The 15,681-nt window shown below is 66.4% G+C and overlaps 1 protein-coding gene across 1 annotated transcript; it reads left to right on the forward strand.

Moving 5' to 3' along the window:
- The first annotated feature begins 11,231 nt into the window (after positions 1–11,231).
- On the forward strand, positions 11,232–15,477 carry LBX2 (ladybird homeobox 2). The gene is made up of 2 exons (XM_057369345.1): positions 11,232–11,616; positions 14,779–15,477. The coding sequence occupies exons 1-2, from the start codon at positions 11,298–11,300 to the stop codon at positions 15,162–15,164; spliced, it is 705 nt and encodes a 234-aa protein (XP_057225328.1). The 5' UTR covers positions 11,232–11,297; the 3' UTR covers positions 15,165–15,477.
- Positions 15,478–15,681: the final 204 nt, after the last annotated feature.

The following is a 15,681-nucleotide window of genomic DNA, read 5'->3' on the forward strand; positions in this document are numbered from 1 at the left end:
CCCCCGCCGCCCCCCGCCCCACATAATGAGCCGTAATAAAGTCATCGGTCCTTTGATTGCCGGGCGGGGGGGGGAAACATCGCAGCTCCCCCGCCCTAATTAGCCCGGGACAATATTCCGCCATCTGGATCCGCCACGGGCGCAGCTGCGAGCGCGGGGTCCCGAGGGTGGGGATCCCGGGGACGGGGTGTCCCTGCGGTGGGGCCGGGACCCACGGCTGCGGCCCCGCGGTGCTGCGGGAGGAACAGGTGCCGGGTCCCGGTGATCCCGGGAACGCGGCTCTGGAAGGGCACTGGCAGCAGCACGGGGCTCACCGCCGCGGTGACGGCACCCTCGGGGGAGTGGCCCCCGGTTCTGACCCCGCTCTCTCCCCCCGGTGCTGGTGCCGGGTGTGCCGGGTGTCTGTCGGGGTTCACCCTCCATCCTCGCCCCGCGAACCGGGTGTCCCATCCGGGGGTGGGCACGGTCCGGGACCCACCGGCCTCGCGTGGATGTGGCATCGGGTGCCCCGTGCCCATGTCGGGGAGGGTCGTGACATGTCCCATCCTTCACCCCCCGCCCCGCACCGAGGTCTCCGCTCGGTSCCCCGCGCCGGGACCCCCGCGCCGYCGCCGCCGCCGCTGCCGGGGGATCCGGTTACGGCCCGGCCCGGCCCAGCTGTCGGCCATCGCTCACCGAGCGGGGACGGCCGGGCTCGCCTGCCCAAAACCCCCGCAAGGACGAAGGGAAATGCGGGGGCTGCGGGGCCATCCGGATGTGGGGACACAGGGATGGGGGTCCCAACTGCGGCTGRAGGGGTGCGGTGCAGTGTTAGGGTCCCAATCGAAGAGAAAAGGGTTGGGTGTGGAATGGGGCTCCCAAATGGGACTGGAGTGCCGGGAGAGTAGGATTGGGGTCTCTCTCCAGTGGGGCTGGAGGCCTTGGGGTGCGAGGTGATAGTCACAAACAGGGAAGGAGGGTTTGGTGCACAGGATTGGCGTCCCAAAGAGGGCTGGAGAGGTGGGGCATCAGGATGGATGTTCCAAACGGGGCCACAGGGATTGGGATGCAAAATTGGAATTCCAACCGAGGCTGAAAGGGTGAGGGTGCAAGATGGGGGTCCACGCTGGGGTCAGAGGGATGGGGATCCAAAATAGGAATGCAGGGATGGAGGTGTGGGACAGTGGTCCCAACTGGCACCGGAGAGCTGGGGGTGCAGKGTGGGGGTCGCAATTAGGACTGGAGGAGTGAAGGTGCAGAGTGAGGATCCCAAACAGGGCTGGGGGTGCAGGACGGGGGTCCAAATCGGGGCTGTCTGTGGGAGAGTGGGCGGRTAGGTGGGTKGRTGGAARGACAGAGGGACAGATGGATGGATGGACGGACCGACGGATGCCGGGGGTGGCGAGGCGGGGGCTGTCCCTGTGTCTGTCAGCAGCGGCTCTGGCAGCCAGTTACAGACGGCAGAGCAGGAAGCCCCCGGAGCCCCCCACGCCCCCCCAGTCATGCACCCCCTCCCTTATCAGCGCCGGCCCCGGAGGAGCCTAATTCAAACCAACTGCGGGGCTGACGTTGGTAAATGAGCCCCCCGCCCACGGCCTGGCCCCAGCGCCCACGGGGGCTGCCCCGGAGAAGGGGGGACATGAGGGCTGGGGGATCCAGCGGGGCAGGGGCAGCTACCGGGGGGATGTTCCTGTACCCCCGAGGCGCCGTCACGCTGGAGGCACTTTGATGTCCCCCCCGCCCCGTCATGCTCCGAGGGGGCTAATGGCCCCCGGCTCCAGCCCGGCAGAGAGGGAAACCTGAGCCCCCCATCCCCCTGTCCTGAAGCTGGGGACAGTCGGGGGTCCCCAGCTCTGCCTGGTGGATCTGGGCATAGCACGGACCCCCATGACCAGGGGGTGTGGGACCCTCAGGGCTCCCACGGGGGATGGTGGCACCCCCAGCCTGGAGGGTCCCAGGGTCCGGATGTGGGGTGAGAGGCGAAGGCACCCACCCGCGGTGTCACAGGGATGTGCCAGGGGGCTGCAGGTGCAGGACTGGGACCCCACGGGGAGACTCCTCAAGCCCCCTGTCCCCACAGCCTTGCTGCTCWTGTGCCAGTGTGGGGGCACTGGGGGCACAGAAGCACCCCTCCCTCCCATACCGGTGTCCCCAAGCACTCCCCCCTCACTGGGGCTCATCCCCAGCCCTCTCCAAAGACCCCACAGGATCCACCAGCCCCATGGACCCTCCCTCTGGGACTAGGACCCACTATCCCCTGCCCTAACCTGGGGGTGGGCGCGGGTGCTGGACCCCGTGTTGCTGAGCCCCCCGGCTGTGCAGAGCTGCCCTGACTGCACCGTCCTCGCAATGCTCCGGCAGGACCGGCTCCATGCAGCCCTGACAGAGACAGATGAACCCCCAGCACCTTCCTTCATACCCCACTGCCTGGTGAGGGGCCATGCCAGGGGTCCTGGTGGACACTGGGACAGTGGGATGGGCTGGATGGGACACTGTGACACAGTATTGCCCCACGTCCTGATCTCCTCCCACCTCAGAACACCCACCGGGCCCATGGAAGCACAGGGACATCCCTGCGGTGCTCATCCCATCCCATCCCCATCCCCATCCCCATCCCCATCCCATCCCATCCCATCCCATCCCATCCCATCCCATCCCATCCCATCCCATCCCATCCCATCCCATCCCATCCCATCCCATCCCATCCCATCCCATCCCATCCCATCCCATCCCATCCCATCCCATCCCATCCCATCCCGCTCATGCCCAGCGGCGCACGGCGCAGGCACACGGCTGTCACGATGGGAATGAGCTGTCACGACGGGAATGAGCCGTCGCGCCAGCGCGGGGACGTTCCCTGTAACGAGGAGCCGGGATGAGGCTGATGAGAAAATCCAAACGCAATTTAATTCCTGTCACYGCCTGAGCGGCTCTAAATGACGCCGGGGGGTTCTGACGGGCCCACGCTGAGCCCCCCCAGCCCCCACCACACTGTGCCCYCCTCACCTCCGCTGGCCCCGCCGGGCCCGTGCTTCCTGCCCGCTTCCTGAGGATGTGGGCACCGGCGCTGGCACCGGGATGCCCGGCGGCGTGGGAAGGGGGGCGAGGGGGGGGCACCTTCCTGCGGACAGAGGGGTCACGGCAGGGCCTGGGAAAGTGCCGCCCCCGGGACCCCGACACCCCCGCAGCCACCTGGGGGACCCCCGGGATTGCCAGGAGCACCCCGCGCTGCTGATGGCACCGAGCTGTGGCACCCAGCCTTGTCACCAGCACCCCCGGACTCCTGGACGCTCAATCCCAGCTGCTGGGTGGTGACAGCACGAATGTCCCCAGCAAAGGGGGCACCGAGCACCGCCAGCCCCTCTTGGCACGGGTGTGAGGGGTGGCGGGGCCGTGGATATGGGATGCTAAGGGCATCCCCTCAAATCTCCCGGTTTATTTTGGCTGCCAAAATAAAGGTTTTCCTCCAAACCTTTGTCCGATGGCTGCAGCCCCCACCCCACGACCCCCGGCTTCCTTCGTGTCAGCTCGGGCGGGGGGATGAGCCCACCGGGACCGGCGGGGTGGGAATGATCGGGGGAAGCTCCAGTGCCTGCGGTGCTGCGGTGTGCACGGGAGGGACACGGGATGGGATATGGGATATGGGATAGGATATGGGATGGGATATGGGATGGGATATGGGGATGGGATATGGAATGGGATATGGGATGGAATATGGGAATGGGATATGGGATATGGGATGGGATATGGAGATAGGATATAGGATATGGGAAGGGATATAGGGATGGGATATGGGATGGAAAATGGGATGGGATATGGGATGAGATATGCGGATGGAATATGGGGATGGGATATGCAGATGGAATATGGGGATGGGATATGGGATGGGATATGGGATGGGATATGGGATAGGATATGGGGATGGGATATGGGATGAGATATGGGGATGGAATATGGGGATGGAATATGGGGATGGAATATGGGGTGGGATATGGGGATGGGATATGCGATGTTCCATGGAGCACGCAGCAGATGCACACGTGGGGTACAGGAGGGCACAGAGGGCAGGTGTGGGTGCTCTTGGGGAGGTGACAGCCTGGTCCCCAGTGCCAGGCTGGTGCAGGTGCTGTGACTTGGGTACTGATGCCCCAATGTGGCTGCTGCTGCTGTGATGTGGTTGGCACGCATGGGTGCCTTGGTGCCAGAGCCACGGTGTGGGTCTTGGTGCCACAATGTGAGTGTCAGTGCCATGGTGTGGGTGTCAGTGCCACAATGTGGGTGTCAGTGCCATGGTGTGGTTATCAGTGCCATGGTGTGGATGCCAGCACCACCACCGGGGTCCCAGTGCCCTGTACGTCCCAGTGCAGTGGCTCTCGCCATCCCCGCTTTGTTCCACCCTTTGAAGTCGGTGTTTCCTGGCGGTTTTTCCCAGCCCGTCTGCGCCGGTGCTTCCCAGCTGCAAATCACCCGGCACGGGGGTTCGACGGCCGTGTGCCCACGGCCACAGCCCGACCAGTGGCTCCCACCAAACCCACCTTCACCTGGGACCTGCCAGGGCAGGGCAAAGACTCACTGGAGCCCCGTGGTGCTGTCAGGACGGACATCATAGTGGTCCCTTCCTCTCGGACCCCTCATCCCCCTGACTCCCTGATGGTACAACCAAACGTGGGTAACCCCAGGGYTGGAATTTGGGGCAAATCACTGCAAGATTGGAAGCGCCCACGATAGCCCAGCCAATGTGCCAGGGCTCAGGATTGTCCCTCCGCTCCTGTCTGGCTGCCCCCAGCGCCCCGAGGTTTCCGTCCGGGCCCAGCGCTGACGGCACGGCCGTTCCCTCCGCTATTCCCAGCATTTCCTGGGGTTTATTGTCTTCCTCTCCCTGTCCCACCTTCCTCGCAGGAAACCCTTCGTCCCSAGGGGCCAGCGGCTCCATTACCAGCAGGACGGCGCTCCCGGCCCCCTTTCCATGGGCAGGGATACAGCCGGCGCCCCGGGAGCTGCTCAACCCCCCCAAACCCTGCTCAGAACTCGGTACGGGGGTCCCGGCTGCACCAGGCAGGTCTGAGCCCCCGCCACGGCCGTGCCCGCTCCGATGCCGGGTGCCACRGCGGAGCAGAGGCTGGGGGCTGTCCCCAGAGCCCCTCTCCAACCGGGGGGGCTTGTTCTGCCGCGGCTGTCGCCCACCAGTCCCCTGATCCCTAAATCAATTGGGTGGGTTATTGCAACGCCGCGTCTCCGTCTGCCGGATAATTGCATGTGATCCCGGCAGGGAAGGGACGTGCCGCCATCATCCCGCGGCTCTGCCGACGGCACCGGGATCCTGCCTTGGGACGGGGGCTGGGGAGACAGAGGGGAACCAGCACAACAAGGGGGTGCTCCTGGAAGGTGAATTGGGGTTGGCTCCGTCCCCATCCCCATCTCCATCCCCATTCCTGTGCCTATCCCATTCCCATTGCACCCCCATCTCCATCTCATCCCATCCTCATCCCCATCCATCCCCCCACTCTTTCTACACCCCCCGGACCCCCACACCCCCCGGGGCCTCGGGCGGCAAATTCCAAAGGGCACCCGGGAAGATTAATGGCGGGGCCGGGGCCGGGGCCGGGGCTGGGCCGGCCGGTAACCGGATCGCCCCGCGGGAGCAGGAATGCGCCGCTGACCCCGCCGTGCCCGCCTCGCCGCGAGGGTCCCGCCACGCGGGGTCACCACGGGCTCAGTCACCACGGGCACCGCGCAGCCCCTGCCGCAGCCGGGGACATCCCTCAGTCCCCAAAGCTAGCGGGGCTCCGTCCCCATATCCCCAAACCCAGAGACTCATCCCGGGGTCTCTGTGATGGGGGTGACACAGCCATCACGGTTCCCKTTCCGGGTGCCATGTGCCATCTCCCTTCCCGCATCCAGAGGATGCCATTTGCTCTCTCCCCACTCCAAGAGGGGTACCAGAGGCTCCATCTCCCCCTTCTCTCCTCAGCCTCAGGGGAGCAGAGACCTCCCTTCCAGCCCCCAGGGCATGGGGACATCCACTGCTGTCGTGGCGTGGGGACTGCGGGGGCCGTGGGGGCTGCAGGCGGCCGGCGCGGAGCAGCTGTCGGGTCTAAAGTTACGGTGGCGGCTGGGGGTGGAGAGCGAGGCCCGGAAAGGGTCGGGTCCCGCTTGGGGTSCCCCCGCTGTCCCACCCCGAGGGTCCCGCGGGGCGCAGGGCCGGACCCCGCCAGGCGGGGAGGATGCAGGACAGACCGGGGCTAAGAATAGAGYTGGGGTGGGAGGAGGAGGAAGGATGGGGCTTCCTCTGAGACGCCTCTTCTTCCTCCTACCCGGCTCTGCCAGGCAGCACGTGTGACACGGGGACACTCCAAGTGCCACCTGCCCCCTCCCGCTGTCCCGCACCCTCATTCCCAGTGTGACAACCCGTGCTGGCGGCTGCACTCGCCAGTGTCCCCTGGAGCACCCCCCGTGCCCACTGCCCGTACGAGTGCCACCCCCGCCACTCCCTGCCGCTGTCACCCCCCGCCGCTGTCAGGCCCCATCACCACTGTCACCCCCCGCCGCTGTCACCCCCCGCCGCCGCCGCGTTTCGTTGCACTTCACTTTTTAATTAACCTCGGGGCGCTGCCTCGCCGGGGTTAATGGCAGCGGTGACCCGCGCGGCCATCGATCCCCCGAGCCCCGCGCCGAGCTCGCAGCGACGGACGGGCCCCCTCGGGGTCCTGCGGGATGAGGGGGCGTGTTCCCCCCTCCCCAATCCTACGCTTGGCAGAGTCCCGTGGGACCCCCRGGGTGCCCTCACTCTGCCGCCACTGCTGTGACAGCGAGGGGCTGTGGGCACACATCGCTCGAGGTGTCCCCAGCCGGGTTTGGGATGGTTTCATAGTGGCCCTGGTGCCACGTTCCACCCCGCCACCACCACTGGGGAACCTCTCCCCGCCATTCAGTGGCCCCGTGGCCGTGCCAAAGGCGGGGTCCCGTCCCCCCGCAGCCGCCCCAGCCCCCTCCCTGCTCAGGTGCCCCTGTCACCCCTCCGCGCTTTAATCCGGGGGTCGTTCATCTTGGGCGGGGGCCGGGCTGTCAACGCCCAGACGGGCCATTTCCGAGCCGAGTCCCCCGCGTTCAGCCCTAATTGAATCCTCATGGCCCCGCCGCCGCCTCGGCCCCGCCGCGGCACCCGCCACCGTCCCGCTGCCCACGGCCGGTCTCCCGGGGGTCCCGGTGCCATGGGAAGGCTGCCCCACGCCAGGCACCCTCCGCAGGTTCTCGGAGCCCCCCACCCTCTCCAACCGCCCCATCCCGGCTGCTGCCCCCTCCCCCTGCAAAGAGAGACCCCCGCTCGGTGGGCAGCGGGCCCGGGGCCCCACACCGCGGCTCTGACCCACGGCGGGGTGGGGGTCCCGTGCCCCAAAATCCCGGCCTGTCCCCGGCCCCCCACAGCCGCAGGTAAACTCTGGAGAGACCCCGACCCCATGGGGTTCTCAGCGAGTCCCTCTCCCGGGGCAGGGGACGGGGAGTCTCCGCCATCCCGGCCGTGCCGTGCGGAGGTCAAGGGGCGTGGGCGGCCGATAGCCCGGCGGGGGGGCAGCGGCGTTTGCTGCAGCCGGAGCCTTTGAAATGCAACCCCCCCGCCCACGGCCCATTTGGCTGGAGTTTGGCCCAGGCACAAATGGAGGCCCCGGAGCGAGGAGGGGATCCCGGGCGGGGGGCGGGTGCGGCAGCTGGGGCCGGGGCTGGCGGGACCCCCTGACCTCGGCCGGTGCCTGTCAGTGGCACGCATGGCTCCACGTGTGTGTGCGTGTGTGCCTGCACACGCGTGTGGCGGCTCTGAGKGTGAGCTGGTGTGTCTGTGAGCCCTCCATGCACACCTGCACACACCTGCACACGCCTCTGCACACCTGCACACGGCTGTGTGCCCGCACACACGGCTGCGGGGTGTCTGCTGGGGTGGCTGTGCCCACGCAGGCACACGGGTGTGGGAGCAGTGGAGGCATGTGCAGGGCCCCGTGTGCCCTCAGTCCTGGGCTGTCCCCATGTCCGTATCTCCATCCCCACCTCATTCCCATCCCCACCTCATTCCCATCCCCACCTCATTCCCATCCCCACCTCATTCCCATCCCCATCTCATTCCCGTTCCCATTCCTATTTCCATTCTCATTCTCATTCCCATTCCCATTCTCGTTCCCGTTCCCGTTCCCGTTCCCATTCCCATTCCCGCCCCATCCCATTCCCCCACTCTCCCTCCCCCGTGCTCTGATCGGGCTCAGTTTCCCCCCGAGCGTGGGGAGGGCGATGCCGCTCGTGTTAATGAATCGATGATTTGCCAACAGCCCCAGGGGGGGATCCCCGTCTCCCCTGGCTCCCCCGACTCCCGACACATCCATCCCCATTCACCGGAGCCAGGTGTAATCCCATTATTCCCGGCTCCGCTGAGGTCCCAGACCACCACAGGGTCAGGATTTATTGCCAGTAATTGCTGGGGTCCCGTCCCCCGGCGCGGGGGGGCTACCGGCACCCCCCCGGCGCTGCCGCCGCTCCTTACACTTTAATTCCGCACCGAGCTGTTCCCTTATTAAAGGAAAATTCATTTGCCAGCGATTTCCATGTGCCAGGGCCGCGCGGGGCCGCGGCCCTAATCGCGTTACGGAGCGCTGCGGCGCGATATTGGGATGGAGCCGATAAATAATGGATCAGGGCGGCGCGGGGCGGGGGAAGCGCGTTGGGGGGGCACCGTACCCCTAATTGCGTTACCCCCGACGCTGCTCTCGCACCCCAGCACCCTGCTGCTCACAGCCCGCTCCCGGAACACTGGCAGCGCGCTCCTGGCACTACAGCACCCTGTTCCTGGCACTCTGCTGGCGGGGCTGTGCGGCCCCGGGTGGGGGAATACCCGGAGCTGTCGGTGCTCGGAGCCGCGGCACCCCCAAGATGGGGGATGATGGGTGGGGGGACACGGCAACCCCAACCCCAGCACCAACACCCGCTCGGTGCTCCCTCACACGTGGATTTCACCGTCGGGCACACACAACCCCGCTCACATGTGAACACACACATGTGAACACACACATGTGAGCACACACACGCGTGTGTGCCCCAGTGCTGCTTATGGCGGGGATGGGACATAACGGGCTGCGAGGTGGCAGGGACATGAGGTCCCAGACCTCCGGGATACCCCCAGAGACTCGCAGGGACACCCCAGGGTGGAGGAATGGGACCAAGGCTGTCAGTGCCACACCGGGTGCAATACCCTGGGGTGCCCTCAGCCCCAGGCCGTGGACGTGCCTGTCACCGTCCCCTCGGACCACGGGCGCCCGGCCAGCGCCGGGCACTCTCCCAGCTCCTCAGGAAGCTCCCGTGTTCCTGCAAAACCCCCGAGGGCTCGTTTTGTTCCCACCCTGMGGCTTGGTTTGGGGTGAAAAGCGTTTCCCATCCTGTTCCCGGCAGCTGGAGCCGGCGCTTCCCACAGCGAGGGGAAGCCGGAGGGGTCGGGCAGGGTGTGGGGGGCTCAGCCCACCCCGGCAATGCCTCAGCGGCGGCTTCGGGGGCTACGAGTGGGGCTCACGGTGGGAAGGAGGTTCCAGCACCATGATCTGGGTGCTGGGATTCACARCAACTGCTGAGGAGAAACGAATGGGGATAATGAGGGGGCGATGAGAGGGGGCGATGGGGTGGAGGGRTGACATCCCATCCATCAGGGTGAACACCACTGCTGGAGATCGGCCGAGTTCCTGCACATTGCCATGCCGCAGCCCGGTGGGAGCGCTCCCACAYTCCCAGGCCAGGATTCGGCCGCCGAGATCGCCGCTGGCCCCGGAGGGGTTGGAGCGTTCCGGAGGGGTTTGCTCAGCGGGTGGGAGGCCGCAATTCCCCATCACCACAAGAACACGGAATCACCCTGAGAAGCGATTTCCCGGGGTGTGTGTCCCACAGCGTTAAACCAGGACTGAGCCCAGGGCCTCCCCATGGGGCTGGGACCCCCGGCAAGGGCTGGGACCCCCGGCAAGGGTTGGGACTCCTGGGAAGGACTGCGACCCCCATTCCCTGCCCACCGGGCACCCTCGGCCTTGTGGCCGGCACGGTGGCCCCATGCCAGCGGTGCTGCTGGAAGGAACTGGGCTCGCAGGGGTCCAGCCGAGTCCAGGACCACCGGCAGCTCCCGCGGGGGGCTGGGACTGGGGGTCACAGCTCGCCTGCATCCCGGGACGGGCTCCATCCCCCGGTGAGAGCCGGCGGCACGTGCGGCCACGGCAGCTCCGCCATCTCCCCGCGCCCTGCGGAGAGGACAAAAGCCGCTGCGAGGAATCCGTGCAAACGCCGCCGTGCCCGGCACGCCGCCGTGCGAGGGGCCCCGTGTCCCTCTCCCAAACCGAGCCCCCTCGCCAACCCCCCCTTCACCCGCCGGCCTTTAATTGCTCCGGCTGCTGGGAAATTTCAAGGTTGAATTTGTCAAACTCCGATTTCCAGCCGGGAGATCGCGTTCTGCCTTTGTCAGCAAGATTGGAAAATTYYCCCCCCCSCYYCACCTCCCCACCGTCTCCCGCCCCCTCCCCACTTCCATAATCCTGGCATCGGCGCTGCCGGATCCCCCTGCACCTGCTCCCCCAACCCGGCTCCGTGTGCTCCCACCGGCCCCCCTCGCATCGTCCGCAGGTTCATTACCGCCGTGACCCCCGTGACCTCGCCATGTCCCCGATCCCAGCGACAGATCCATGGGGACACCCGAAAGGGATTTGGGCTGGGGAGGTAGAGAATCACCTCTCCAGAGGGGCAATTCGGCATCCCCCAGCCCCAAACCCRTCGGATAATCCGGACGCGGCGTCGCCAGCCGGGCCTCACCTGCGTGTGCGGCATCCCGGGATTTTTACGAGCGGCCGAAATCCCGGAGCTATTTGTACCGGGAAAGGGCAGCGGGAATGTGGGGAGAGGGGGGGGAATTTATGGCTCTGAAACCCAAAACCCACCCAAAAGGGCTTAATCACTCCCAGCCGCGGCCCCGATGCTTTTATGGGGCATTTTAGAGCAAAAGAGCCAATAAATTTTTGGGTGAGGGTAAGAGCCGCGGTGAGGATGAGGAGGGAGCTGAGGAGGAGGAGGGGGGATCCACTGGGGTGGGTTAAAATGGGGGAGACAACAGGGGGGAGGCGCGTGGTTGAGCCCCGGTAGTGGCGGAGAGGGGTCGGTCCCCCCCCCTCGACAGGGGGGGCGTCGGTGGCTCCTCCTCCTCCTCCTCCCGGTATCCCGGGGCTTTAAGGCGGTGGAACGGGGGGCGGGGGGCGGCGGCGGCGGCGGGTCCCGGTCCCGGTCCCGGTCCCGGCGCGGGTCCCGGTCCCGGCATGACCTCGGCGGGGGAGGCGGCCGGTTCCCCCCCGCTGCCCGCCGCGGTCGGCGGCCACCGGCGGAGCCCCTTGGACCGGCTCCCGCCCCCCGCCAACACCACCAAACCGCTGACCCCCTTCGGCATCGAGGACATCCTGGGGCGCCCCCGCGGCGGGAGTCCCCCCGGGACTGGGACCGGTCCCGCCGCCCCCCCCGCCCCGGCAGGGCCCCGCGGCGGCGGCGGCTGCGCCCCGGCCTCGCCGCTCTGGGCGCTGGAGGAACTCGCCAGTAAAACCTTCCAGGGGCTGGAGCTGGGAATGCTGCAGGCGGCCGGAGGTACCGGGGCAGGGAGGTTGCTGGGGCGGGGGGCTCTGCCGGGAGCGGGGCGGGCACCGGGAACCGGGCACGGGGATTCGGGCACCGGGCAGGTGGCGGGGCCGGAGGGCGGTGGGGGAAGCCGTGGCGAGGCCGGGGACGCCCCTCGTCCCCCGTCCCGAGAAGTTTCCTCCTTGTCCCGGAGGGGTGAGCGCGGCTGGGAGGCCCGAGAAGCCGCCGGTGCTCGAYCGGGACACCGGGGACACGCGGCAGCCTCAGTCCGAAGGGAGGGAGAAATCACGGGGCCGGACACAGGGAACCGGAGAGAACCCCGGCTCCGGTGAGTCGCCATAGGCACCGAGGCACCGGAGCTCCGGCAGCACCGGCCGTGCCGGGGTCGGCAGCTTTACCGGGAGCCGCGGGACCGGGCGATGGATCGGCCCCGCCGAGCCGTGATCGTGACCGTGACCGAGCGCGGGGGCTGAGCCGCGGATCGGGCCCGGCGGCAACGGGAACCTGGTACCGGCCCCGAGCCTCGGCGGGGACGGCGGCTCCGTMCGGTGTTTGGCCACCCAGAGTGGCGGGGTCCTACGGCCGCTCACGGACGGGGACAAACCGGGCCCGCAGCTCCGCGTTCAGCCCAACCGGGTGGACGGATGGATACCGACAGACAGATCACGGCGCCGCCGGGAACGAAAAATCCGTTACCGGGTTGGAGAGACGGACATGGATGGACCGATTGGGACTCCGGAATTAACGGAAAATCCCTCACACGTATGGACACACGGACCGGCAGAGCACGGAGTCGCYGGGAATGAATAAAACCGTTACCGACAGACAGTTCGACACGGACAGACGGAAAGAGGCTCCGGTAATTAACGTAAAAAACCAACCCCTTGCCGACACGGATAGAGAGGGTCTCCGTGATTAACGTGGAAGAAAAAAAAATTACCGGGACGGACAGACCGACAGTCACGGCAGACAAACGTGCCGGTAATTAAGGGACACCGTTGGGCACAACGCAGCTCCGGCCGGTAACGAAAAACCCTTCGGACAGACGGACACGGACCGCCAGATCAGCACTCCCGTGAGTAACCGAACCTTCGTTACCARCCGGACAGACGGACAAGGATAGAGCCGAGCTCTGGTAATTAACGGGGAAAAAAAACCTCTAATTATGGAGTGGCTCTCCGGTTAATTAAGAAACCCACCATACCGGACAGGCAGACAGACAGACAGAGCGTGGCTCCTGTGATTAACGAATAAACCAACCCGTTAATGGGTGGATAGACGAACAGAACGGGGACGCCTCGGGCGCCAGGTTTTAAGGTAAAACCCCTCGTTATCGGACAGACGGACACGGCAAGGAACGAAATAAGTGAGCGAAAAAAATCCCATTACCGGGTGGACAACGAACAGGAATGAGGGCGAAAAAAATCCATTTTTCCGGGAAGGACAGACGGGCAGAAACGGGCCGATCGGGACTCCCGGAATTAAGGTTAAAACGCCCGTTACCGGACGGACAGACTAACAGAAACATGATCGAAAAAATTAACGAAAAAAGCCCGTTACCGGGAGATCAGATGAACAGAAATGGGAACGAAAGGGGCCCCCGAGGCGGAGGTAAATTCCCGTTACCGGCCGGACAGAAGGATGGACAYGGGACTAATAAAAATGAACGAAAAATACCCGCTGCCGGCCGGACAGATACAGGAGCGATCGGGGCACCCCGAGCCGGGGTGAAGCCTCGGTGCCGGCCGGACAGACGGACACGGACGAGCGGGGATTTCGGAATTAACAAAACCCGGTCGAGAACCGGCCGCGGGTAACGGCGGAACGAGCCGGGACTGGCGGACACAGGAAGGTGCCGGTGATTCAGGTAAAATCTTATTACCGGGACGGATCCACGGGCACAGCCGGGAAGGTCCAGGGCTTCCGTAATGAACGAAAACCCCTCTTCGCCRTGACGGAAGGACGGACGGACACAGGAGCGATCGGGGCTCCCGGAGCGGGGATAAATCCCCGTCAYCGGGACGGACGGACGGACAGAAACGGGGCCGATCGGGGCCCCGAAAGCTGAGGGGAAGTCCCTTACTTGACTGACGGACGAGCATGGGATTGATAGTGGTTTCGTGCCCGCGGTAAAGCCGTGTTACCGGGACGGAACCACGGACTCGGCCGGGACCGCCCGCGGCTCCTCTACCGAACGGCTGGGCGTCCCGAGGAGCKGAGTCCGCGCTGGGAGAGACCCCGGGAGGCACCGCTGTTTGGAGGGGTGCCTGGACCGAGTGGCCTCGGCAAGCCCGTGAAGCGTTATCRAGAGGGAGATCGGTACCGCCGGAGCGGCGGGGCTGGAACGGACTGGGAAAGAGACCGGGACCACGACCGGGATCGTGACGGCGGCGTGGAGCTGCGCTCGCGGTGGCGATCCACGTCTTTCTGGGGGCTCTCTACGTCGCTAGCAGCAGCAGCGACCGCACCGGAGCCGACGGGATCGAATCTGCGGACCAGCACGGCCGCGGTCTCCAGGAATCGTSGAGAGGAAGGAGGATCCCGGTTCCCTAGCGGGGCTCCCGGCTCCGTTCCCGGCTACCAGCCGCCGGCAGGACACGGGTGTCGCAGCCTCGGTCGCAGCGGGGAGCGATTCCGACGCGACTGCGGCCGCTGTAGAACGATCACTCGCGGCTTCCAGCATCGGCCGCGGTTTGTTTTGCTCGGTTCGGTTGGGCACGACTCWGCTTGTCACGGCTTGGCTGTTCTCKGCTTGATGTGGGCCGGTTCGTCTCCGTTCGACCGGGGGTCGGAGGGGCCGGGCCCCACCAGCAATGCTCTGCGCGGCTTGGCGGGRCCGGTGTGGATCCCCGTGCGGGTGCCGTTACCGGTGCCCTGGCACTGCTGTRCCCACAGATCGGGACGCGCAATGCTCGGGGTGGGTCCCGGTGCKGGTGCCGGTGTCTTTGACCTGACGTCGCTGTCGCCGCAGGGCGAGCCCCGGTGCCGGCGGTGCCGGCGCCGACCCACAAATCCTTCCCCGCCGGCTATCCCGGGGCCGTTACCGGTGCGGTGCCCTGACGCCGCTGCCCCMGCAGGCACTTCACCACCGGGCGCCCGGGTGTCGTTCCCCGGTGCGGGCCCCGGTTGCGGTTCCCCGCTCTCCGTACCCTGACCCCGCTGTTCCCGCAGGTCCGTCCCCGCCGGGCGCCTCGGGCCCGCGCCCTCCCTGCAGGAAGCGTCGCAAGTCCCGGACCGCTTTCACGGCGCAGCAGCTTCGGGAGCTGGARCAGCGATTCCGGCGGCAGCGCTACCTCTCCCCGGTGGACCGGGACGCGCTGGCGGCGCGGCTGGCGCTCTCCGCCGCCCAGGTCATCACCTGGTTCCAGAACCGCCGCGCCAAGCTCAAGCGGGACCTGGAGGAGCTGCGAGCGGACGTGGCCTCGCTGCAGGCGCTGCCCCCCGCCGCCCTGCAGCAGCTGGCGGGGCTGCCCGAGCCCCCGGGGGCTCCCGGTACCGGCACCGGGACCGCAGAGCCCGCCGAGCTTTCGGAGGAGGAGATCGACGTGGCGGACTGAGCCGAGCACGTCCGGCTCCGCTCGGTTCCTTTCGGACCCCCTCGGCTGCATTCGGTCCGAGACAGCTCCGTTTGGATCCACGAGGCTCCATTCGGACCGGCTCGGCTGAGTTCGGATTCGCTCGGGTCCGTTCAGGCCGAGACAGCTCCGTTCGGCTCCGTTCGGGTGCACTCGGGTCTGTTCGGACTGACTCGGCTCCACTGCCTCCGCTCAGCTCGGTTCCGAACAGAGCCGAGCCCTGCCCCGCCCCCTCGGTGCACCCTTTTTCGGGTATTTTTTTTAATCGTCTTTCCATTGGTTTGTTTTTTGTTTTTTTTTTAATTTTATTTTCTATCGGCCCCGGTGTAAATATTTGCAATAAAGGCAACACCTTAATATGGACCCAAGAGCCCCCCAGCCCCCATTATTTTCCGGGCGAGCACCTCCCACCGCGGGCATTAATTTGTTTTAACCGGTGATTAATTACCGGCTGCGGCCGCCCCTGCCCCCCTCAATTTGCATATTAATCAAATTGTAT

The sequence above is a fragment of the Malurus melanocephalus genome, unplaced genomic scaffold (genome assembly GCF_030028575.1).
Source record: "Malurus melanocephalus ecotype Western Australia unplaced genomic scaffold, MMel_1.1 scaffold_107, whole genome shotgun sequence".
In the NCBI taxonomy this organism is placed as follows: Eukaryota; Metazoa; Chordata; class Aves; order Passeriformes; family Maluridae; genus Malurus; species Malurus melanocephalus.